The 24,950-nt window shown below is 40.6% G+C and overlaps 1 protein-coding gene across 4 annotated transcripts in view; it reads right to left on the bottom strand.

Moving 5' to 3' along the window:
- The window catches only part of cltcl1 (clathrin, heavy chain-like 1), a 69,309-nt gene that overhangs the window by 12,240 nt on the left and 32,119 nt on the right, over positions 1-24,950 (bottom strand). For all 4 annotated transcript variants that reach the window (XM_041202516.1, XM_041202514.1, XM_041202517.1 and 1 more), the window contains exons 11-24: positions 24,656-24,793; positions 23,395-23,559; positions 20,323-20,503; positions 18,943-19,106; positions 13,862-13,987; positions 12,612-12,754; positions 11,115-11,349; positions 10,477-10,599; positions 9,457-9,602; positions 8,833-9,016; positions 8,406-8,598; positions 6,233-6,390; positions 5,279-5,443; positions 2,576-2,683 (exon numbers count right to left, since the gene is read on the bottom strand). In XM_041202516.1, the coding sequence (XP_041058450.1) occupies positions 2,576-2,683; positions 5,279-5,443; positions 6,233-6,390; positions 8,406-8,598; positions 8,833-9,016; positions 9,457-9,602; positions 10,477-10,599; positions 11,115-11,349; positions 12,612-12,754; positions 13,862-13,987; positions 18,943-19,106; positions 20,323-20,503; positions 23,395-23,559; positions 24,656-24,793 (2,229 nt within the window). The remainder of the gene's footprint in view (positions 1-2,575; positions 2,684-5,278; positions 5,444-6,232; positions 6,391-8,405; positions 8,599-8,832; positions 9,017-9,456; positions 9,603-10,476; positions 10,600-11,114; positions 11,350-12,611; positions 12,755-13,861; positions 13,988-18,942; positions 19,107-20,322; positions 20,504-23,394; positions 23,560-24,655; positions 24,794-24,950) is intronic.

Below are 24,950 nucleotides of genomic sequence, written 5' to 3'. Positions count from 1 at the left end.
AGGGGAACTTCTAGATGGTGGTGTTCCCATGTATCTGCTGCCCTGTACTAGATGGAATTATATAAAACACTGGTAAGGCCACAACTGGAGTATTGTGTGCAGTTCTGGTCACCACATTACAGCTCTGGAGGAGTGCGCAGTAGGGGTTTACAAGAATGTTGCCAGGGTTAAAAAAGTGTAGCTACGAGGAGAGATTGGATAGGTTGAGGTTAATTTTCCTTAGAATAAAAGAAGGCTGAGGGGTGACTTGATTGAGGTGTACAAAATTATGAGGGGAATAGATAGAGTGGACAGGATAAAATGTTTCCCTTGGTGGAGAATTCTAGAACCAGGGGACATAGATTTAAGGTAAGTGGCAGAAGGTGTAGGGGGGAACATGAGGAAGAACTCTTTTTACGCAGAAGGTAGTGGGTTTCAGGAATTTGCTGCCCAAGTTGGTGGTAGAGGCAGAAACTCAACTCTTTTTAAAAGTACCTGGATCTGCACCTTAAGTGCTGTAAAATGCAGGGCTATGGGCTGGGTGCAGGAAGGTGGGGATTAGAAAGGGCACCTGGGTGTCCTCGGGCTGGCATGGACAAGATGGGCTGAACGGCCTCCTTCTGTGCTGTAACTTTATGGTTCTATGAGAGTCGTGGGTTTGATAGCATTTGTGAAAAGGAAAAGTTAACACTTCAGATCAATGCCAGTGCAGAGTCAATCTGAAACGTTCTCTAGCTTTGCATAACTGCCACCTTTGCCCCATATCCTTTAATTTGATCTAACATTTGCCAATTGCAAAGCATACCATCCTTTGCGTGTAGAAATACTTCTCATTCCACTCCTGAAGGGTCTGGCTCTAATCTTTAGATTATACTCTAGTCCTAGGCTCAACCAGCAGAAATGATTTCAATCTACCATCAGTTCCCATAACATCGTGAAAGCTTCAATCATATCACTCCTTCATCTTCTAAATTCCAGGAAATGCAACCCTGAGTAACCTTTCATGTAATTAAACCCTTGGAGTCCAGGTATTATCCTGGTAATCTATGCTGTACTCAATTCAAAGCCAATTTCTCTTTTCGAAGGCATTATGCATTTGTATGGAGCTGATACTACACTCGTTGTCTATAGCATTATACAGCTGAGGCATGACTTCTGCCCCTTGAATTCTAGTCCTCTAGATATAAAAGGCCAACATTCCATTAGACATTGATTTTCAGTACCTGTTAATGACATTTTAATCATTTATATACATGGGTCCCCAAGTGCCTTTGGGCCCCCACTCTTTCTAGCTTTTCACCATTTAGAAAATGTTTTGCTCTATCCTTTTTCTTTAACAATCCAGTCATAGTGGTTAGAATGAATAATGGAATTCTGGCCCACTCAGTGCAATGTCAGAGCAGAAAACATTTAGTGCATCCCAGTTGATCAACTAATAAATCATAAACCATACTCCACTGTTTCATTTTCAGAGCATCCCATAATGCAGGTTTGGGAAGGTACAAAAAATTAGTCATTAGATCCAGTCTAAAAAACGGTGAAGTGCTGTGCTTGGAGTAGAATAGGCTCAGTGCCATGAGGAAGCTAGCCAATAACTTCCCAGTCATTATGCATATTGGCTTTTCTAACATTCCCCCATGGATCAAAATTATATTGCTGAATATCCATACATATTCAGATTGGATTGAACATTTTATGGCCACCCATAATCTTTCCAATTTTTCCCAACCTTTCCTCTACAGTTATGGTAGGACAGCTTTCTAGGGGAGCAGTTAACCTTTCAGGTCTGGCTCAAGGTACTGCACTTTACTTGTGAACACAGTGCATGTGCCACACAGGTGGTTTGTAATAAGTACATACAGGTTTTCAGTGCATCAGGAGATAATAATTACAGCCTTACAAAAAGGTATCAACTGGAAAGCCTGGGAAAGATGCTAGTGCTTCAAGGCATCACTTTAGAGCCCACTTTCTACTCATGACAGAATTTCAAAAGGTTTCTAGTAATTATCAAAAAGTTACAAAACCTGACATTTGGCCGACATTTAGAAGGAAACTGTTCCTTAATATCAATTCCAAGATTATTTGTTCAGTCAATAACAAGAAGCAAAAGCCTATAACATTTGCTGTCACATTATGGTTACAAGCCTCCTAGAGAACATTGTGGCAGTCAGCCAGGTCCACCTGTCATGTTTCTCCATGCAAATAAGTTATCACGTCAGTTTACCTTCCCGGTTAGTGTTGCAATAATTTTAATTTTAATATTTATTAAATTGCTGGCAGTGCTAGAATCCAAGCTAATTCAGAGGTGATCAGAGTTTAGCTTCTGGTCACTTCAATATTTAAACATTGGATTTAAACTACAAAATTCATACTGTATGTCAGCATGTCCCACCTGCTTTAGTATCTTCAGCAAGCAAATTAAGCCTACATTTCAAGTTTTGGTACTGGCTGCAAAGTGTTGAAGCACCAATATGCAGAGTTTCAGTATTCAGCAGAGACTTGCATCTCAAAAATTAATAGGAACATCTTTAAAAGTTTATGGCCTGACAAACATTCGAGGGGAACTATGCAACCTGCATTGTAGAACTGCAATTACCTGGTAGTAACTAATCAATTCCTCAAGTTCATCTGCATGGATGACAATGTGTAGTCCACATATCTGGGCCAGGCGAAACTCTTGGCCATCAACGCAGGCAAAACAAACCTAAAAGGGTGAAGAGGGAATAGTCAAAGGTTATTCAAATCAAATTATCCAAATCAGGACAATGTTCAGTTGCCAATTAGATTTCTAGCACAGGAAAGTTTAGGTGAAATTTGTGTAAAAGTTTCTATTAAATAGCCAAAAAATGTTCACATCTATTGTCCATCTACAAACTTAGGCTATTGGTCAACTAGGCGCTTTAATGCATCCAAAGAATGAATAAACTGCAAGTCACTGGCAAGGCCAGCATTTAATGCCCATTGCTAATTGTCCAGAGATTCGGAATCTTAATCTTATCTTACGATTCAGCAAGAACTAATTCCATATAGTGTGCCCCCTGGCCACACTAGGTAGCCCCCTAGACTACCCAGTCAAGGGAAACATCTTCCCTGCATCTACCTTGGCTATCCCTCTAAGTATTTTGTAGGTTTCAATTAGATCACCTCTCATTCTTCAGAACTCTGGAAAACATAGGCCCAGTTTCCCCAATCTCTTCATAGGACAGTCCTCCCATCCCAGGAGGAAGTCTGGTGAACCCTTGTTGTACTCCCTCTACAGCAATAATAGCCTCAAGGTAAGGGGCCCAAAAAACTGTACAGTACTCCAAGTGCAACCTCACCAAGATTTGAAATAATTGAAGCAAAACTTCGTTACTCCTGTACTCAAATCCTCTTGTGATAAAAGGCAAACATATCATTAGCCTTCCCAATTGGTTGCTGCACCTGCATGTTAGCTTTCAGTGACTTATTGACGAATATATCTACACTTTCTAATCTCTCACCACTTAAGAAATACTCTACACCTGTTCCTCCTACCAAAATGGATCTCATTTTCCACATTATATTCCGTCTGCCAAGATCTTGCCCACTTTCTAAGTCTGTCCCCTTGAAGCTACTTTGCATCTTCCTCAACACATTCCCACCTAGCTTCATCTCATTCCCAAACTTGAAAATAATACATTTGGTTCCCACATCCAAATCATTGATATAGGTTTGGAACAGTTAGGGGCCCAAGTACTGATCCTTGAGGTACCCCAATAGTCACAGCCTGCCAACATGAGAATGACCTGTTTACCAATCCTTAATCCGTGCGCTTTAAATTTTGCTAACCAACCTCTTGTGAGGGGCTTTACCGAAAGCCCTATGAAAATCCAAGTACACTACATCCAACTCCTTTATCAATTGTTAGTAACATCCTTGAAAAACTCCAACAGGTTTGTCAAACATGAATTCCTATTCATAAATTCTGTTGACTATTTTTTTTTTAAGTGTCCATTTATCACATCCTTCAGATTCCAACATTTTCCTACTACTGATGTAAGGCTAACAGGTCTGTACTTCCGTTTTCTCGCTCTTCTCTTCTAAAACAAGGTTTGTTACTTTCCAATCTGTAGGAACTGTTCCAGAATCTAAAGAATTTTGGATGATCACCAATACATCTCCATAGCCACCTTTTCCAACATTCCGGGATGTAAAATATCAGGTCCCAGGGACTCAACCTTCAGTCCCATTAATTTCTCCAGAACAACCTCATTAATATTACTTTCCTTCATTTCCTCAATCTCCCTAGTCCCCTGGATCTCTAATTCTGGGAGATTTCTTGTATCTTCCTCAGTGAAGATGGACAAGGTAATCATTTAGTGTCACTGCCATTTCTCTACTCCCCATTATAATTCTCTCGACTCTGCCTATAATGGACCCACAATTTGTCTTAGCTAAAGATTTCCTTTTTACACACCTATTAGAAGCTTTAACATTCCATTTGTTTTTTGCTAGTTTACATTCATTCTGTTCTCCCTTTGTTTCTCGGACCTATGTTGTATTCTAAAATTCTCCCAAACCTCAGGTTTACTCGTATTTCTAGCAACTTAAACCTTTTTTATAATTGTATTTATACAATCCTCAACTTCCTTTGTTAGCCACGGTTGACTGACTTTTCTTTTTGGACTTTTGTGCCTTGAAAGAATGTAAAATTGCTGTAAACCAGGTAATAACTCTTTAAAGACTATTGCCTATCATCATACCTTTTAATGTATTCTCCCAATCTACCTCAGCCAATTTGCCCCTTGTACTTATTTCCTTTGTTCAAATTTAACACCCTGGCTTCCGATTGAACTACCTCACTTTTAAAAAACGTAAATTTCTGTAATTATGGTCACTCACCCCCAAAGATTCTTTTACAACAAGATTAATTAGCCCTTTCCAATTACATACTAGATCCAAAGTAGCCTTTAGTCAGTCCCTCAACATATTGCTTTAGAAAACCATCCCTAACACTCCAGAAACTAGTCCACCACAATGTTAGCACTGTTAGATTTACCCAGTCTATATGCAGATTGAAGTCACCCATGATTGCTGTATTACCCACACTATGTGCTTCTAATCTCCTAAAACCACACCCTACACTACTGCCACCGTTTAGTGGCCTATAAAAAAAACTCTTACCAATGTTTGCTGCCTCTTGCACTTGTACCTCCACGTAGATTCCACATTTTGTTCTTCTGAACTGAGATCCTGCCTTAATGTGCAAATCCCATCCCTTATCAACACAACAACTTTTCTTTTGCCTGTCCTTCCTAAATGTTTGAGTGGCTCATACCTCTTTCCAAGTCCTGGTGCTGTTTGCTTTGCGGGCACTGTCCACAGCAGCTTGGTACTCTCCTAGATGTACCAGAGTGGAAGCCAAGCGAGCAAAGTTGGACACATTGTTGTAAAGTAACTTTGCTGCATCATACATGCCATCATCATAGCAGCGATCACCAACCTACATTCAGAAGTGTTTAAATTAGCTTCATACGTACATGTTTCCAGCACAGGCTGATGGGGTGAATGGCCTTCTGTGCCATAAATCTGTTTCTATATTGGTTAAAGATTAGAAATTCTAACACCTAAAATTAGCACTGTCTAATGGCTCTTCAGGGTCAGTCATGCAAAGCACAGGAGGCCATCATTCCACCCATCAAGTGAGTCTATGCAGGCTCACTTTAGAACAAATTAGTCAGTCCCCTTCTCTCACCCGATCCCTGTAGTCTTGCAAGTTTTTGCTTCAAGTGCCCACCCAATCTCCCTTTGAAATCATTGATCATCTCCACTTCCATAGTGGGCAAGTGTTAGGCGAAAGGTTAATTAAACAATTAACCCAAACACTACAGAACACACTTCAGTGGTTCCATCTGGTATAGTTCCCATATGAACTGTGTTTGGGGAACCATAGCACTTTGAAATTATAAGCCTTTATTGAAAAATTAATTGAACTTTTCTAAAACACTCCATTTAATGCAGCACACTACAAATCCTCTTGAACAGATTCAAGCTGCTTTTATGCATTTTAGCTTTTAAGCCAAGGAACAGATTTGTTTTACAGGTGAAGCATTTTAAACTAGCATTTAAGCTGCATCCTTAAAATTAGAGAACAAACATGCAAATGAAGCTCAGGTTGAAGTCCGTTAACCAGTCAAATAAAGCAACTTCTGAACTCTTAGGATGTCAGCATGCAAAATTTTAAATGCAAGAAGCTTGTCAAATTATCACAATGTGCTCAAACATAACTTACTTGCTGGATGTGGGCATTATTGGGCCCGTTAACAAACTCCTCTAACTCAGACAGACGGTTAGTCTTTGCCAGAGCAAATATCAGCTCTGTCTCTACATAGGACTCCTTGGCTTTCTTCCTAGCCATTTGCAGAAATTTCACTAGGTCTTCCCAATTATCTGGAGGACAGAAATTTGGATGACAATGCTCACCATTAAAGACTTGCATAACAATTCACCAAAACACTGCAAACTGTCAAAACAATTTACAACACTATTTTAAAGGGAAGGGGTGGGAAATGGCTAGTTTATCTGAGCAAGTTTGTGAACTGCAAAACAGCATCAGGTAAGCCATGTAGTACAGGTGAACAAGCAGTAAAGCATTTATTTGGATATAGTTGTAAAAATTTATTTGTAGGTCAAATTTAGTTATTAAATTACAATAGTCAACATAAATGTCTGCACGCTTCCTCGAAGAGGCAGAAATTTTAGTTCTAATTGAAGGAACACAGCAACTCAAAAACAACCATTTTGATTGGAGTTTTCATATCATTCCATCCTCAGTTGGTTGGTGGCTCTTGCTTCAGGTCAGCTGGGGATGTGTCTATTGTCATCACCACAGGACTATTTACTTCTGAATTGCACAATGTTAATGCTGTCAAAAGCAGAAAATGTGGTAGGATAGCAGCAGCATGGCTAGTCTGTAGGAATACAGCTAATTCTGCTGACCCTTTCAATGTGCACTGCATTTGGTTGTTTGACTAAATGGACTATCAAAGAGCAAAAAAAAGGTTCAACATGCATTTATAATTGCACTTTTAACATAGTAACACACCAAGGGGCAATCAGATAGGTGTACTCCAAGCCAGAGGAGCTAGATCAAAAGAGGTGGTTTTAAGTGAGTTGGTGAAGCAGTGATTTAGGAGGTAATTCCAGAGCTTAGGGCCTAGACAGCAGAAGGTATGACTGTCAATCGCAGAACGAAGGGGGTAAGGAAAGAGATGCTTGTGGCCAGAATAGGGTAATGGAGGTTAGTTAGTTAGCATAGAAATGATTGGCATTTGAAACTTGATGCAAGCTAGTTACACGAGTTTATAACCCTGAAACAGATCAGTCAGCTGAACTGGTTAATGCCAGCATTCGTACCACATGGGCCAACAGAATACAGGCAGAGTTTGAGGAGTTCAGTTTAAGTGTCAGGGAGCACGAGAGAAACCCAGCCAGGGGTACATTGAAATAGTTGAGTCTGGTGGTATTAGCAGGTGAGCTGAGGCAGAAATGGAAAATATTATGGAAGAGGAAGTAGGCAGTCTTGCTGACAGAAAGGATATATGGTTAGAAGCTCAGCTCCAGGTCAAGTAGGATAACAGCATGGTCAGCAAGGGGATGGAATCAGTGGCAATGGACTTAAACATGATCTTCCATGTTTAAATTGGGGAAATTTCAACAAGGAATGGATGTTGGTCAAGCAATTGAGCAGAGGCAATGGAGGGGTCAAAGGGATGGTGGTGGGATTTTGTCAGCTTACATGTAGAAATTGATGGCATGCTTTGGATAATGTTGTGGTGGATGAGAAAGGATGGATCTTTCAGGGACTCCAGAGGCAGTGCATGAGTGGGAAGAGAAACTACTGCAGACTGGATAGACAAGAGTGAAACCAGGTGAGGATAGTCCCACTCAGCTGGGTAAAAGGAGGCTTGAGGATGGTATGGTTAACCTTGACAAAGGCTGCTGGCAGGCAGAAAAGGATAGGGTAATGGTCACAGAATGTGGTACAATCTTGATTACAATTACTTCAGTGTTGCGGCAGGGGTGAGACTTTTGATTGGAGGAAGCTCATAAATGGAGTTACAAGAAACATTGGTACATTTAAGAACTGGGGACAGGAGACATGGAGATTGGGCAGCAGCTTGCAAGGATGTAGCGGTTACGGGAGGGAATGAGTATTGGCAGATTTGAAAGGGAGAAGGAGCCAGGGAGATCGGTTGGGTCATCAGCAGTTTAGTGAAATGATGTAATGAGCAGGTGGTGGTCTTGGGATGAACTGGAGCAGCATTAGGGGGATGGGAAAGAAAAAGATTAGTGGATCAGGGAGCGGAAGTGTGGATGGCCAGAGTCTTGACTTACTTTACAAAAATGCACACTGAAATGTGCATTCAGCAACAGTAATGGATAATTCATTGTCCATTACTCACTGTTCTTGTTGGCTGCTTTCACAACCTCCATATAAGCAGATGGATCATCAGCCTTGATGTAGGAATCTATGGCTTCTTTAACCAAATCCTTTTGCAACTGTGCTCTTGCCAGCTGACTCCACACAGCTGGCTCATTGCAACGCTCTGCAAACTCATAAGCACGATCAAGATTTCCAATGTGCTCAATCAAAACCTAAGAGGTCAATATAAAAAGTTTTTATTCCCAAATCAATATTTGAGCTTGCTCTCCAAGCACAAATTCAGCAAAAGCCATGTCATTTCTCAAACTGATTGAAATGCTTCACAAACTCCATTCTAAGTCAGACAATATAACCAATTCAAACTGCCAACTCACTGCCGTTTAGATAGCTATTATTCAGGTGTAATATCTCAACAGATCAATGAAAGAAAACATTAATGTTCTTGCCTGCACTGCAGAGGTGTTCACATCAAACTTCCGAAAGATTGCAAAGGCTTCTTCGAAGAGCTCATTGCTGATAGCAATGTTGGCAATATCAGGAGCATCATAGTTGTCCAGGCGATTGATGTACTCCATGACACGCGTGCGATCTGCTTTAATAGCAGTGAGAATCAGTAGGTTCTGTAGATTCCTGTGCAAGATGGGAATTGCATCAAAAACACAATGCCTCAGGATCAATCCCAAAAACATTTTACTGTCAATGCAATTAAATAGAAATGACAAATTTATTCCATACACATGCAGTTACTGAAATTGATTTTCTGCAGCTGAATATTTATCCAAAGGACTCTGATAGCTGACAGCAACAGTCTATAAAGTTGAGCTACATAATCCACTCTATCTCCATCACCTTTCAGATGAAGTAGGATCATAATATTTCAAAGCTGAATTTGAAGAGCAGGCTCCTGCTGTTTGGAAGCTAATGCTAAACTCCCACCCACTGACAAGAGGTGAAACCATACAAATAGTTCATGTTCATCAAAACATGTGAATTTAGCTAATGTTCGTAAAATGTTCCTAGAAGCCAGATTTATATTGCATGGAATTAATTTAGGTCAATTTATTTTCTACCTGTGTTCACTAAAGACATTGTTATCCAAGACTATCTTCTCAAGCAGTTCAATCAATTCATTGGGAAGATCTGCAGTCATAAAGGCCTTCACAGTAACAGATACTTCCTCTGGATCCTGGGTTTCAGATAGGGCAGTTTGAACAACCTGAAAAGTAATGATTTGCACTTTAGAAAGCAGTTCAAGAGTCTTGTTGAATTTAAAACAAGTTGTTCTAAGCAAAGAAAATATCAACTAAAAACTCTATGTTAGTTGGCCAAAAGGTGGCATTCAGTAACAAGGTAAGGAGCTGGGGAGAAAAAAGGATGAATGAATCAACCAACCATGCAGCCACACTGAAGGTAGAGGAACAGTTGTTCCCAAGGATCTTTACTCTAGCTCATCACAAATTGAAACGAAGTAAATAGAAATTTGAAGTTAAAATTTTCACTGTAGCTCTGTTGAATGCCCAGCAGCAAGGCTTTGAAGTTCCACCAGAGCAAATTAGATCAGAACATTTGAAGACCTTTGATCCTTTCACATGTCACTGTGCTTGGAGATCGGCAACCAGTTTTAATAAGTTATTTGGCATTCATGTCTTTTCTTCTGGAGATTGGCATGAGAAATTTAATTTAGCCAAAAGCTGGCAGCTCATCCAACTAATTCCATTAGAGAGATCTATTACTGCATTCATGCAGAGTACGATACAGAAAAAAAAAAAATCACACACCCTAGCCCCTCCGTGGAATATCCATTTAAGGCTTAGCTAAAATTTAAATACTTATCTTCCACCCCAAGTCCAACTTCTATTTTCAACCTTGACCCTGTCTCCATCCAAGTCCACTCATGTTCATTTAGCAAGAATCACTGGCCACCTTCCAGGGGTCAGAGGTCCTGGCTGTTCACTCAATAGCTTTACAACTTCAGTGTCAATCCAGTTGAGATCAGCATACCCAGCGCACTAAATCATGTATTTATTCAATAGGCACGAACAGCTCGGAAGCTTAAGACAAAGATAGTAAATTAGAATGTAAAAGCGTACCTGGTCAATCAGCTGTCGTCTAAAGGGATTATTTTCTTCAAGGACATTGGCCCAAAGTTCTGGATCTTTTCTACGTACAAGATAGCGAGCCTCACTCTTGAACAGAGAGTTTTCATTGCAAACCTAGAGCAGATTGGATAGTTTAATTATACATCAAGAATAAAATTAGCTTGATCTGATTTATTACTCCATGTAATTCATAGCATTTGCCTGCTACAAAATGTGACTTGTAGCTATTTATTAGATTCTGGATTGCAGAACTACAACTGCCACCTTGCCAAATTGTTCCTTTAGGTAAAAGATAGGGACTGCGAACATCACTGCTTTACTGTAGCAGTCAGTCACGTTGGTATCAACTGAAAGGATCATTCTGAAAGTAGTAAAACAAGTGCATTTTATACCACAAGTGCCCCAAATGAATGTCAGGTTATCATTCAGTTACATTTCATAGAAGTTGCCCACACTTGCCAATTAGATCACCAGTTAAATTCAATGCTTCCCTTGCACATCAACAGCATGCTCTGGTACAACAAGATCAATTGGTTTTGGGTAGCGTGAATAGGCCAGCTTTTATCAAGGCAGTATCCATTTCAACTCAAAAAAATCTTGTGCTGTAGATCGATTAATAAGACACTAACCTTGATGAGATCCAGATCACACTGGCCCCTTTCATAAGCAACGCAAGCCAAATGTGGATCCCTCTTTTCACAGTACTTGCCAACCACAGAACTATCATAGAAAGGGTTTTCACGCAGGAAACGCTCAGGATTGTTATTGCTATCAATATATATCTTAGCCAAAGCATTGTGAGTAGCAGGCTCTTCACAACCTTCGTGAATTCTAGCTTCCAGCCATGGAAGCAGCAATTTTAACCTGTAATTAAAACACAATACATTAGTGAAATCTGATCAAAAAAGCAGCTTGGTATAGAGTTGTTCTTGCCTAGTGAGTAAACGCATGATTTAGTGCACTGGGTACATGGATCTCAACTGGATTAACACTGAAGTTGTAAAGCTATTGAGTGAACAGTCTGGATTTCTTGCTAAATGAACATGGATGGACTTGGATGGAGAAAGGTTCAAGTTAGAAAATAGAAGTTGGATTTGGGCTGGAAGATAAGTATTTAATTTTTAGCTAAGGCTTATATGGATATTCCATGTAATATGTATTATACCCCAGCTCTTAGAATGCAACTCTTGGCCAAGTCAGAAAAGCTACATGGCTTCTTGAAAAGGGTAACCAAGTAGGAGCGATATTCTAGGTCTTTTGTACCTCCTAGCTGAGGATTTGTAGATTACAGATTTCAAAGTTTACACATGGAAAAAGGCGGCCAAGGTAAAAAACACAAGTGTCAGCTGTAGCTCACAGGCAGCACTTTGCCTCAGTCAGAAGGTTATGGGGTTCAAGCTTTACAAGAAATCAAAACAAAATCTAGGCTGACACTCCTAGTGCAACAATCCACCATCATCAGTGCTGTTTTTTTAAAAAAGGGCTCCATCTACCCTTACGGGTCGATGTAAATAAAGCCCCTTGGCACTATTGAGAGCAGGAAGCTCTGACCATTGTTTAATCACCTAGTTAACAGTGCTAGTTTGTGTGTTTAGTCACCAAAGGTTGCAGGAAGTCTGGAAATTTAAAATGTGTGTTTACATTCGACAGAAATACAAATTCTAGCTTGCACAATAGTAGATCTGCTGTGTATTCCCAGTATTTTCTTCAGTTCTCCTTAATCTTCATACTCTTCTTGCCAATCTGTTGCAATGCTAACCAAACCCCATTAGGCACATGGCTTACCCACAACTGCCAATTCCTCCACATAGCAAACAAAAATCCTCACACGTGGTACAACAGTGAAGGATGTGAACAGGCACAACTTCTGAAGTGAGAGAGTTATGTCTCTCCTAGTGAGCCAGTCTCCTGCATACTGAGCTATTTATCTGAACTTCAGTTTATCACACCATGTTTCCTTCAACTGTGTGTTTTGCAAGGGAAGTGGGGAAAAAGCAAAAAAATGAACAACCTGGTACTGCAAGTGACAAAAGTAGCAATGCCATTGTAGGCCAGCATTCACTTACCTCAAAACATAAATGAAGGCAAGCACAGTAAAAGGAAAATCAGCTACTTCAGTTACTGACCTGTTCCTTTTCTCCACTTCACCCACAAGCTCATCAGTTGAAAACTGTCCACGGACTACAGTGATAAGATTTTTAATAACTTCTTCAGAGCAATCCACATCCAGCAGTCCACCCACCACTACTGGAAGCCTGCTGGGATTCACCTGCGCACAATGAGATAATAGAATTGGCAACAGATTTTTGTTTTCTTGATCAGCACAAAAAAAGCTGAAGTGGGTTAACTTGGCTTTCTACTCACGAATTCACTCTAGCTTTCTAACCTGTTACTTTTGTTGCCCCAAAACAGTTAGTCAAAGTCTTAATGTTTTGTGGTTGCAGAGTTTAAGTTTATAAAGCTTAATGTCAATGTACTGAAATGCCACTCCAATGCTAATGTTTTTTAAATGTACGTTACCCTGCTTCTGCAAGATTTCAGAATTCAAGCTATGCAAAATGTCAGAATCAGTACAAAGGAAGCCATTCTGCCCATTGTGCCTGTGCCAGCTGTTTGGAAGTCATTGAAGGGGAGAAGAACAGCAAAGATTTACCAGATTCCCCTTTAATACATTTAGAATCAAAGAGGTACAGTAAGCAAATAGGAAGGCAGATGGTACATGAGCCTTTATTACAAAAGAGAAAGGAGTTCGAAGTGTAAACAAATCTTAGTGCAGAGATATAGGGGCCTGGTGAGATCACATTTGGAGTAGTGTGCAAAGTTTTGGTCTCCTTCCCCAGGAAAAGATATATTTGCCTTAGAGGGATTGCTGTTAAAAAAGGTTCATCAGATTAATTCCTGGAATGAGGCAATGTCCTAAGATTGATGATTTCCTGGAATTTCTATTCAGGCATTTTCACTAAAACAAAAAAAAAAAGGGTTTGATAGAACAGATGCTGGGAAGAGGTTTTCCCTGGCCAGAGGTTCTAGAATTAGGGCAAGTACCTGAATTTAGGATTGAGAAACTTCTTCACTCAAGGGTCACGAACCTCCGGCTATCCCGGAGGACCCTGGATGCTCAGCAACTGAGTACATTCAAGGCTGCTGGATAGATCGGGAACTTCAAGGATACAGGGAACAGTGAGAGAGAGAGCAGGTAGAATTAAGAAAGATCACTTATGACGTTACTGAATGGCCAAACAGGCTCAAAGGGCCAAATAGCCAACTTCATTGTGTGGAACTGACATTTAACAAGTTCTGAGTCCCAAAACAGCAGTGGCAATCCCAAGATGACTAGTTCGAAACAAGCTCTGATGGTTTAAATTATTTCACTCACCTTCTGGACATAGATTTCGATATACTTCTGCAGGTTGTTGCGGTACAGGTACAGAACTAGGTCATGAACAAAGTCAAAACGGTCACACACAATGATCAGTGGGAGCTGGTCTGTCAGCTTAGCTTCCTGAAAACAAAGAACAAAACAAAGAACAGAATTACTGCATGGCACCAGAAGCTGTCAGTAAATAACTTAAATCAGGCTGCAATAGCTCAACTTCTGTTCAACTGAGAAATGAACAGCTACATAGTCTGCCAGCACTTAAACATCATTAACTCTTCCAATTAATTCCAAACTATGGGCAAACAGGTCTCAGTTCCTGAAACTGAAATTGGGCATTCACAAACAGTGCTTACAAGAGCACTACAATAGAGGTTTGAAATAACTTTACAAGTATTGCTAGAACATTTAAACGTCAAAGTTTGGAGTACAACTACTTATTCAAAGTTACAAACATTGAGGTGTGATCATGACTGAAAATTTGAGATTTGGAAAGAGGTTCTAGATGTTATGTAATAAATAGGGGAAGCAGATACAAGAAAATTTGTTTGTATGACAAATTAAATAGTTCAGTGAACTTTGCCAGTCTAGTTAAAGATTTGTTGCTTCTTTTTCCTCCCTCAATCTAAAATGAAACTAATTCTCTTTCAAAAGAAAATTCAGAACTTTATCAAGTTTCTTGATGTCCATCTGCCTCTCAAAAATCACTATAAAAAAGGTAGGATTCCAGAGCAACAAGGCAGCGACTGTCATGTGCAGACAAATGTAAATAACTCAAAGCCAATCATTACTGAATAGGTACAATGGAAGGCAATTGAATGGAAAAGTGGTCATTAACCTGGAGTATACAGAAGATGCTGTGCCCCCCCCGCAACCCCTCCCATAAAAAGGTCACTGACACCACTAGTTTTAGTTTTAATTCCAGATAGCTTTGATGCATAATGCCAATCAGATCATTGCCAAATTTAAAAATAGAAACAGAAAGTTGATAGCAGTATTTAATTTCAGACAGTTGCCAAACTACAGATACAAGGCAAGACTCAATTTAAAATTCTTTAGCAGCAGTTCAACAATTACATTTCTGAATCTGAGGACTGGGTGATCCAATGGTATGGCAATTTCAATTTGCTTCGATATAACTGATCGTATTTAACATTTCACTTTGAAAAATGAAAATGCTGCTGAAATGCCAAATCAATTTAAGAACTGCATTGTTAAAGGAAATCTCAATCACAAATGATAGGATGAATCGAAACATCCACCTCTGAAAAAACCATATGGCTTAAAATACCAAGTGAAGGTTCTCCCTCCTTCCCTTAAGGGAATTTTACTTCAACAGCTTGCTCAATGCATCACTGAAGCATTAAAGAAACCCAGGTGGAGGATAATCTGTCCATCTTAATTTGTGGGGCAAAGTCCTGTGGCAAGGCCTGATTCACAGAGTAGACAGTATTAATTCAAAATTCAAACATTAATTCAGCAAGGTACAGATGAACAGTGAAGCATTTAAAGCACTGTCTGCAGAAAAACTGATATTGCTCAGCAAGCCATGAAGATTCAGCTCACTACCGAAGAGGTTTGCACATCCAATAACTCAGCCATCTACTGGTGACCAAGTTTCATTAACTGCATTTTACAAGTAACTCATTTTGCTCAATAAGTGATTCTTCAAAAGATATTATCCAACGGTTGGGACACAAGGGAAAAGATATAGCCGTTTAGCAGCCATGTATGAGAACAAAGAAATAAACCCAGCAAGTGCTGGTCTGGTAACATGTGGAGAAGGAAAAACAACTCACTCAATTTTTTCAAAAGGTGGTGGCATTGTGGTATTGTCACTAGACTAGTAACCCAGAGTGCCAGGGTAAAGCTCTGGGGACCCGAGTTCAAATCCCACCATGTCAGATGGTGGGATTTAAATTCCATAAAAATCTGGAATTGAAAGTCTGATGACCATGAAACCATTGTTAGTTGGTAGAAAAACCCATCTGGCTCACTAATGTCCTTCAGGGAAGGAAGATATTTACTATCCTTACCTGGCCTACGTTGTTGACTCAAATGCCCTAGCAAGCCATTCAGCTGCTAAACAAAAAACAAAGAGGAATAAAACCAGGCAGACCAGTGACTTTGGGGCAGAGTTAAGCAACAGCCCGACAGCCTTACAGGTACTTAGAATCATGCCTTACAATATCCCAGAAACCACTATCAACATCTCCAGTTACGTCCTGTCCCACTAGAACAGACCCAGGAGAGGTGGTGGTATACAGTTGTGTGGGCTTGTCCTGAGAGTCTGGAGTCTCATGGTATCAGGTCAAACATGGTAATCAGCAGGCAGTTTCCTTGTTATGTACTGCCCCCCTCAGCTGATTAATCAGTACTCCATGCTGAACACCACTTGGAGGATGCACTGAGGGTGGTAATGGTGCAGAACTTCAATGCCCATCACCAAGAGTGGCTTGGTTGCACCAATACAGACCAAGCCCTAAAGGACATAGCTGAGTCTGTGGGAAGCGAACCAAAGAGGGAAAACCATACTTGACATCATCCTCAATCTGCCCACCACAGATGCATCTATCAAAGGATAGTAATCGGTAGGAGTGACCACACCACAGTCCTTGTGGGGGTGAAGTCCCATCTTCTGTTGTGGCACAGTGCTAAATGGGATAGATTTCAAAGATCTAGCAACTCAAGACTGGGCAACCATGATGGGCTGTGGACATCAATAGCAGAATTGTGCTCAACCACTATCTGTGACCTCAGGGCCCACTCTACCATTACCAGGTCAGGGGGTCAACCCTGGTTCAAAGAAGAGTTTTAGGGCATTCTCAGAGCAGCACCAGGCATACCTAAAAATGAGGTGTCAACTTGGTAAAGCTACAACAGAACTACTTGTGTACCAAACAGTAAGCAATAGAACAAGCTAAGTGATTTCACAACCAACAGATCAGATCTAATCACTACAATCCTGCTACATTTAATTGTGAAAGGTGGTGGACATAAAAACTTACTGGAGGACACAGCTCCACAAACATCCCCATCCTCAATGATGGGGGAAGCCGAGCACATCAGTGTCACAAATGCTTCAGCCTCATCTTTTGTAATCTTCAGCCAGAAGTGCCAAGTGGATAATTTCATCCTGGCCTCCTTCAGAGGGAACCAAGGAGGGAAACCATACTAATCATCCTCAATCTGCCCACCACAGCCAATTCAATTCACTCCTTGAATGCAAGAAACAGCTGAAGGCAATGGAAACTGCAAAGGCTTTGGGCCCTGACATTGTGGCAATAGTACTGAAGACTTGTGCTCCACAGCTTGTTGTGCCCCAGCCAAGTTGTTCCAGTACAGCCACAATGCTGGCATCTACCTGACAATGTGGAAAATTTCCCAGGTATGTCCTGTACAGAAAAAGCAGGACAAAAATCAACCCAGCCAAATACCCCATCAATCTACCCTTGATCAGTGCTATCAAGTGGCACTTGCTTAGCAATAACCTGCTCACTGACACTCAGTTTGGGTTTCACCAGGGCATTCAGCTCCTGACCTCATTACAGCCTTGGCTCAAACATAGACAAGGTGAGGTGAGTGTGACTGCCCTTGACATCAAGGCAGCATCAAGGAGCCCTAGCATAACTGGATTCAATGGTAATCAGTGGGGGGAAAACTCTGCTGATTGGAGTCATACCTAGCACAAAGATCGAGGTCAATCATCTCAGTGCCAGGACACCACTGCAGGAGTTCCTCAGGATAGTTTTCTATTCCCAACCATCTTCAGCTGCTTCAATGACCTTCCATCATAAGGTCAGAAATGTTCGCTGATGACTGCACCATTCAACTCTTCAGATACTGAAACAGTCCATGTCCAAAGGCAGCAAGACCTGGACAATGTCCAGGCTTGGGCTTATAAGTGACAAGTAACATTACCCGAATGACCATCTCCCACGAGAGAGAATCTATCACCCTTGACATTCAATGGCATTACCACTGAACCCCCCACTAACATCCTGAGGGTTACCACTGACCAGAAACTAATCTGGACTAGTCATAAATACTGTTGCTATAAGAGCAGGTCACAGACTAGGAATCCTGCAGCAACAAGCTCATCTCCTGACTCCCCAAAGCCTGTCCACCATCTACAAGGCATAAGTCAGGAGTGTGAAGGGATACTCTCCACTCACCTGCATGAGTGCAGCTTGATGACACCACCACCCAGGACAAAGCAACCTGCTTGATTGGCATCCCATCCACAAGCATTCACCCCCTCTACCACCAACATAGCAGCAGCGTATGCCATCTACAAGGTGCACTGCAGCAACTCACCAAGACTCCCTTAGGCAGCACCTTCCAAACCTGTGACCACTACTATCTAGAAGTACAAGGGCAGTACAAATGGGATCACCACCACCTGGAAGTTCCCCTCCAAACCACTCACCATCCTGACTTGGAAATATACCACCATTGCTTCACTGACACTGGAACTTCCCCTCCCACCCCGCAGACAGCATTGAGGGTGTACCTACACCACATGGACTGCAGCAGTTCATCATCACCTTCAAGTACAATTAGGGATGGGCAATAAATGCTGGGCTAGCCAGTGATGCCCACATCCTTTAAGTGAATAAACAAATAATTTTTTTGAATCTGAGGAAACGAGGTATGAGGATTAAGCAGGAAAATGTTTAATGGCAGAGCAGGGTTGAGGTGTTTATGATCTACATTAGCTTCTGCTTCTATTTATGTTCTAATGTAGGATATGCAGTAGCTAATTTTAAAGTTTGTTTTGTGGGTACAATGGGCAGGTGTGATGTGCTCACTAACTTTAGTGAGCCAAAATACCATTTCAAACAAGTTTGCTCATATTTGGGAGGAGGAATCTCAAATTGGAGTAAGTGACCTTCACTAGAACAATTTAGGCAGGGCCTTGCAAAAGGATAGTGCCTCCGGCAACAGCGCTCCTTCAATTAGATTGCAAGTCAATCATTTCTCAGAGGCAAGTATGCAACCAAATGGTCAATCTGCTGTTAAGACACAAAAATGGAAAAAAAGGAGGGGGCAAAGGGAGGCACAAGTACAATCTTAAATACCTTCAGGAAGTTCTTCACACGTTCCGAATCATAGCAGTTGCTCTCACGACATATACGTTCAACTTCTTTAATTTGCCCAGTCTTACATGCTGCCTGAATATACTTGAAGTGAACATCTGGCTCTTGACTGAAATTCACAATGGATCCAAGGAAATAAAATAAACCTAATTGAAGAGAATATGAGGCACAGATAAAAACTCAAATTAGCTTTAGGCAAACATTTAGAACTGGAGTAGAATGGTATGGTAATGTTCATTTGGAATCGTAGCATTGTACTCCAAAGAATACAAGTCAACGTCAGAGACCAGTCCATTAGCCTTCTTGATATCATGTCTTATTAGCAATTTAAGAGCTGCACAGATTAAACTATTTGTATTTGTAATAAGAGTTTTTGGGAACATCTTTCGCTAAGTCAGGTCATGTCAAAAGGAAGAAAGAACATATTTCTACTTGTCCAATTGATTTTAACCTCTAGTATGAAAGTGGTATTAGAGTCAGAAGCAGATCTGCCCTCCTAAAAAAGAGGGAACCTACCCAACTTCTACAGGTAGCTCTGAAGAATTGAATCTGTTTACATCTCATGGGAAAATTGAATGTGTTCCTTATAATCGCTGTTTTCCTCAAGAAAAACCTCTCCACACTTATCCACTTTAGCAAAATGTTAAAAAAAAAATCTTCATTTGGTTCTTGAATACTGCTCAGTTGCTGCCATTTTAAGCAATTTTAAACTCATTGGATATTTTAAGCTGACAGGTAAATGGAGATAAATTGTAGCTCCAGTGCAGCAGAAAAAGTGGATGCAAATTTGTGGAAGGTTGGAAAAGCTCATTGGCTCAGCCATCCAGGCAATGGAAATATGCCAATCTAAAATCTCTCTGATAAAGTCCGCTGCAACATTACTTGGGAAGGGGACAAGTAATGAAAGTTCAGATAGATGAGCCAAGTGTTTGAGTGAGCACCTTGAAAGTAGGAGCATGTTTAGAGTCCACCAAGCAAAAGGTTAGTACCAAAACAAATCACTGAATTGGAATAGTGCAGATCTAGAAAGATAAGTGCACGGAGGGGGTTTAAAAAATTGACAGGACTGTAGATTAGTGATTTAAGATCAAGTTGCAGAGTATACACACAACTAGAAAAATGGAAACTTCAATTAAATCTTTCCAATTGAACAAAAACAGCAAGTTTCAAGTGCTGTTATTTACATCAATTTGCACTAGATTTGGTGATTTTTGTTCAAGACCTTTGCAGTAGTCAAGATCAATCCTGTAAAATAAGGAAATTGAAAGTTTAGCAGAAGTCATTTATTAAGAGTATTGTACTGTACAAGGATCAGGCATTATACAAGGTGTTACAAGTCACTTATGCTGTGAAACAACTTACCTTCATAGCTCTTAAAAGATTCAAAAAGTTCCACCAATGACTGTGTGCCAAGTTGCTCATGGTACTTGGATGCTACTTGTACACAAAGCTGAAGATTCTGCCGGATGTTAGCCGACAACATGGCACGCAAGCACTCAAGGGAATCTTCTACAGAGAGTGCACCGAAAAAGTTCACGAGCCACTAGGAGGGGAGATGAAACAATTAAACCCTCTTTTTCTGCAAGTGCCTCACTTACGGATAAATCAAGTGCAATCATAAATGTTTAGGTTAGAACTAGCTGGAAGAGGGATTGCATTTGTATCTGAACCACTTCACAAAAATTTTGAAATGAAGACAAAAATGCCAGGATCTTTACAGCCAAATCCCACAGTGGAATGAAATCAAGTAGAGACAAAATTAGTGTACTTTGTGGTGATAAAAGGTCTGCCAAGAGACCAGGAAAACATCCTGTGCAAAGCGTCATAGGATACAGATGTGGAATTTAACACCCACTTCTACAGCCACATAGCCTCTTAACTATCACAATCCATGCTGATGAGTTTCTTCAGCAAGAGCAACACCTAACATTTGTTGCATTCACTTATTGGTTCTCAGTCTTGAAAGCAGATTAATTCTAGGGGATAGATGGGATAGTTAAATTCCAACAGATTTATTATATTTCCTGTAAGTGTTACGTTTTGGGTGTGGGAGAATTACCACCAAGCCAGAACTGCTTTTCAGCCAGGGTCCCTGAGTATCAATGATAAAAACAAAAAACTGCGAATGCTGGAAATCCAAAACAAAATTACCTGGAAAAACTCAGCAGATCTGGCAGCATCGGCGGAGAAGAAAAGAGTTGACGTTTCGAGTCCTCATGACCAGGTTCTGTCGAAGGGTCATGAGGACTCGAAACGTCAACTCTTTTCTTCTCCGCCGATGCTGCCAGACCTGCTGAGTTTTTCCAGGTAATTCTGTTTTTGTCACTGGGTATCAAAGCTGGTTGACCCAGACAATTGAACTTTCATTGCTACCCCAACTCAGCTATGAGCAATCAGACTCCTCCAGCACAATGAGCTGCTCTTCAATGGCATTAACCATTCTCAAACTACTCCAAATTATCAAGAGATTAACGAAGTGTTAACATTTGCAGTTGGTAAATTACTTGGGCCTCGGTAAAATTTGGAAGCCAATGCTCGAGCAGTTCCTTTTCCAGGTTTCACCACATGATACTAGGAATGCAAATTACACATGTGGCTTTCCTACCTTATAGAAACATAGAAACTAGGAGGAGTAGGCCATGATCAATATGATCATGGCTGATCCTCTATCTCAACCCCATACCCCTTGATGCCCCCAATATCCAAAAATCCCCATACCCCTTGATGCCCCCAATATCCAAAAATTTATCAATTTCTTGAATATACTTAGTGACCCAGCCTCCACAGCCTTCTGTGGTAGAGAATTCCACAGGTTGACCACCCTCCGAGTGAAGAAATTTTTCCTCAGCTGTCCTAAGTGGCCTGCCCTGAATCCCGAGACTGTGGCCCCTGGTTCTAGACTCCCCAACCAGGGGAAACATCCTCCCTGCATCCAGTCTGTCTCACCCCGATTGAAACAGAATTTTATAGCAGATCCCCTCTCATTCATATAAACTTTAGTGCCCAGGCCCAGTCAAACCAATGTCCTCATATGACAGTGCTACCATCCCTGGTATCAGCCTAGTGAACCTTTGCTACACCCCTGTGACAAGTATATCTTTTCTTAGGTAGGGAGACCAAAACTGCAAACAATACTCCAGGTGTGGTCTCACCATGGCCCTGTAGAATTGCAATAAGACATCCCTACTTCTGAACTCAAATCCTCTTGTAATGAAGGCTAACATACCATTTGCCTTCAAAATTTCTTGCTGCACCTTCCCATTTACTTTAATTGACTGGTGTAAAAGCACACCCAGATCCCTTTGTACATCCACATTCCCCAAAATATCACCACTTAATACTCTGCCTTCATTTTTCACACCGAAGCATATAACTTCACATTTATCCACGTTATACTGCATCTGTCATGTGTGTGGTTTAACAACTTGTCTAAATTGCCCTGAAGCCTCCTTGCATCCTCCTCACAACCCCACCAATTTGTGTCATCAGCAAACTTGGAAATATTGCATTATCTCGTGAATAGCTGGGGCCCAAGCCCTGATCCCTGCAGTACACCACCAGTCACCACTGCCTGCCACCTGGCAAAAGACCCATTTATTCCCACTGTTTCCGGTCGTCAACCAATCCGTGGTAGAACATGAGCCTCTGCAGTTCAGCAGCTGGGCATGAATATCCCACAGGAAGCGAGTACTCATGAAACCATCAATTCTAAAGAGGAAAAATTACCAATTTGGTTTGTAAACATCCTGGCTGACTTTTTGCATTCATGCAAACCTGAAAAATGTACTTGTTTGAAGTTACCTGCCTTTCCCAAAGCCACCAATTCCATACAGCTATCCTACCAGTCATTCACTTATTTCCTTTACAGTCAGGGTTACTTTCAAGAGAGACTTAATCATGTCTCCATTCCATTAAGACTATTTGTGACATCTGTTAAATGTGTAATTTCAGAAACATAAATGAACAGACAACTCCATAATTGCTCATGCAAAAGCTGACATTTACTGGATTATAGTTTTAATCAGTAGCTTACTGCATATATTTAAATTTCACATATCTGAATAGTACATTAGGAGCTACATACATTTTTCAGGGCAATGGCTTCCAAGTTAATGGGTCTGAATCAACACTAGCTTTATTAAAAAGGTTTATGAAGCCAATCATTAGGACATGGATAGATTTTTATTCTCTAGTCTCCAAATGGTCTCATACATCCAGAAGCCACAGGAGACAGCAATTGTCTGAATGAGGGAACTGAATGCAGAATTAGGTATTGGAGACACAACGCCAGGTACCTTGAAGACAAAATCCTTGCCACTACTCAGCTACTTTAAAAAAAAGTGTCATGAGACTTAACCATATCAAAAGCTGCATTTTACTGGAAATCTTCTATTGCTTGCCCAAATATTTAAATCAGCGTACTTAAATTCATACCTCAGGGTTCAAAAGATGGGTGTGAACAACAGCACGCTTAATATCATACAGGTCTGTATAGTGCTCCAAAGCCCTCTGCAGCAAACCAGCCTTTTCACACAGCTGGGCAATATGGGCTCGATCATAGTGAGTGAACATCTGGTTTCCAAGGATTGCATCAGCAACCTGAGAAAACAAAGTCCTATTAGTAAGCAGATTAGTCATGCACATAACCCCATGAACTGCAATAATCAGCTGCTACAATTGACTAGATTAAGATGTAACAGTATGGAGGTCATATTTTAGAGACTCAGCATATTGTGCACAAGATACAGAAGCAGATCTCTTAGCCCTCCAGAGAAATGCTGAATTAGCAGTAACATATTAAAGTACCTCTGACTTTTGATTATTAGCCAACATGCAAGCTAATGTTCAACCAGTAAGGACATTAAGTAGAATGTTTTATAAATGTATTGATGTTCAGTAAATTTAAGCCTCAATCTGTAATTAAAGGTGGGGATGACAGTTCCAAATTGATTACACAATATTCAGTAGATGTTTTCTGGTTCACATGGAATGTTGTATGTAACCTGAAATTTTAAACAATATTCAAACCAGAGAGTCAGAACTCCAGGCTGTAACATTGCAATTTTTAATGGATCTAAACTCTGAATTAGAAAAGAACCTAATGCCAAGACTGATAAACTGACCTTGACCAAAAGGTGGCAGTGCCTTAATCTACTGCATCAGCTGAAGTGAGAACTTTGGGAATCAAAACACAATAGATTTACATTAAATCTCATGTGGCCCCAAATGTTTTCCATAAACAGACCCTAGCTCATTCCATGGTCCAATACACTGTCCCAAGAACCCAAGGCCATGCCCACACTGCACCAAATCCCTTAACACTAGCACACGATGCTTTAGATGTGCAACATTGTGCAAAGTCAATGTTTATTTGCAATATAACTCAAATAGTGCCACTGATAAAGACTACTCCAGACAAGGACAGCTTCGAAGACTGGATTACATTTGTCAGATTATTTAGCCCTCAAGATACTGCTAGGAGAAAAGAGCTGGAAAAGAGGTCAATAAAATTTAAGACATCATTAATAAATATTGTATCATTGTAAAAAAAAAAAGGGCATTTAATCAGTTCTTCGGGAACTTATCTGACCAGAAATATTGAAATGAACAGTGAAGGGTACAGGATTGTTGTTCTCAAACTAAAGAAACAACCCAAAACACTAAGTATAACCAGTTCATAAAGTACATTTCCCACCTGTGGTGCATGAATCAGATTCATTTCAAGTAGACGAGTTTGTAAGTGACCCTCAGAAGGTCTATTATTCTTCAAAGCATCCAATAGGAAAGAAGTACATTGCTGGATCAGGTTATTCTCCATAAATACATCCACAATCTGGAAGGGAAACAGAGCATTAACTTCAGGAACTTTCACAGTTTCTCAGGTTTAGTTATCATTGTTCATCCAGATAGATCAAAATCAAAAATTGCCAGATTGGATTTTTGGCCTGCTGGGAGAGTCAGCTGATCCTAGCTAAGGAAGCTGTTCTGTC

This window comes from Carcharodon carcharias, chromosome 13 (genome assembly GCF_017639515.1).
Source record: "Carcharodon carcharias isolate sCarCar2 chromosome 13, sCarCar2.pri, whole genome shotgun sequence".
In the NCBI taxonomy this organism is placed as follows: Eukaryota; Metazoa; Chordata; class Chondrichthyes; order Lamniformes; family Lamnidae; genus Carcharodon; species Carcharodon carcharias.
Note: the sequence above shows the minus strand (reverse complement) of the source record. Positions and strands in the feature narration are given on the sequence as shown.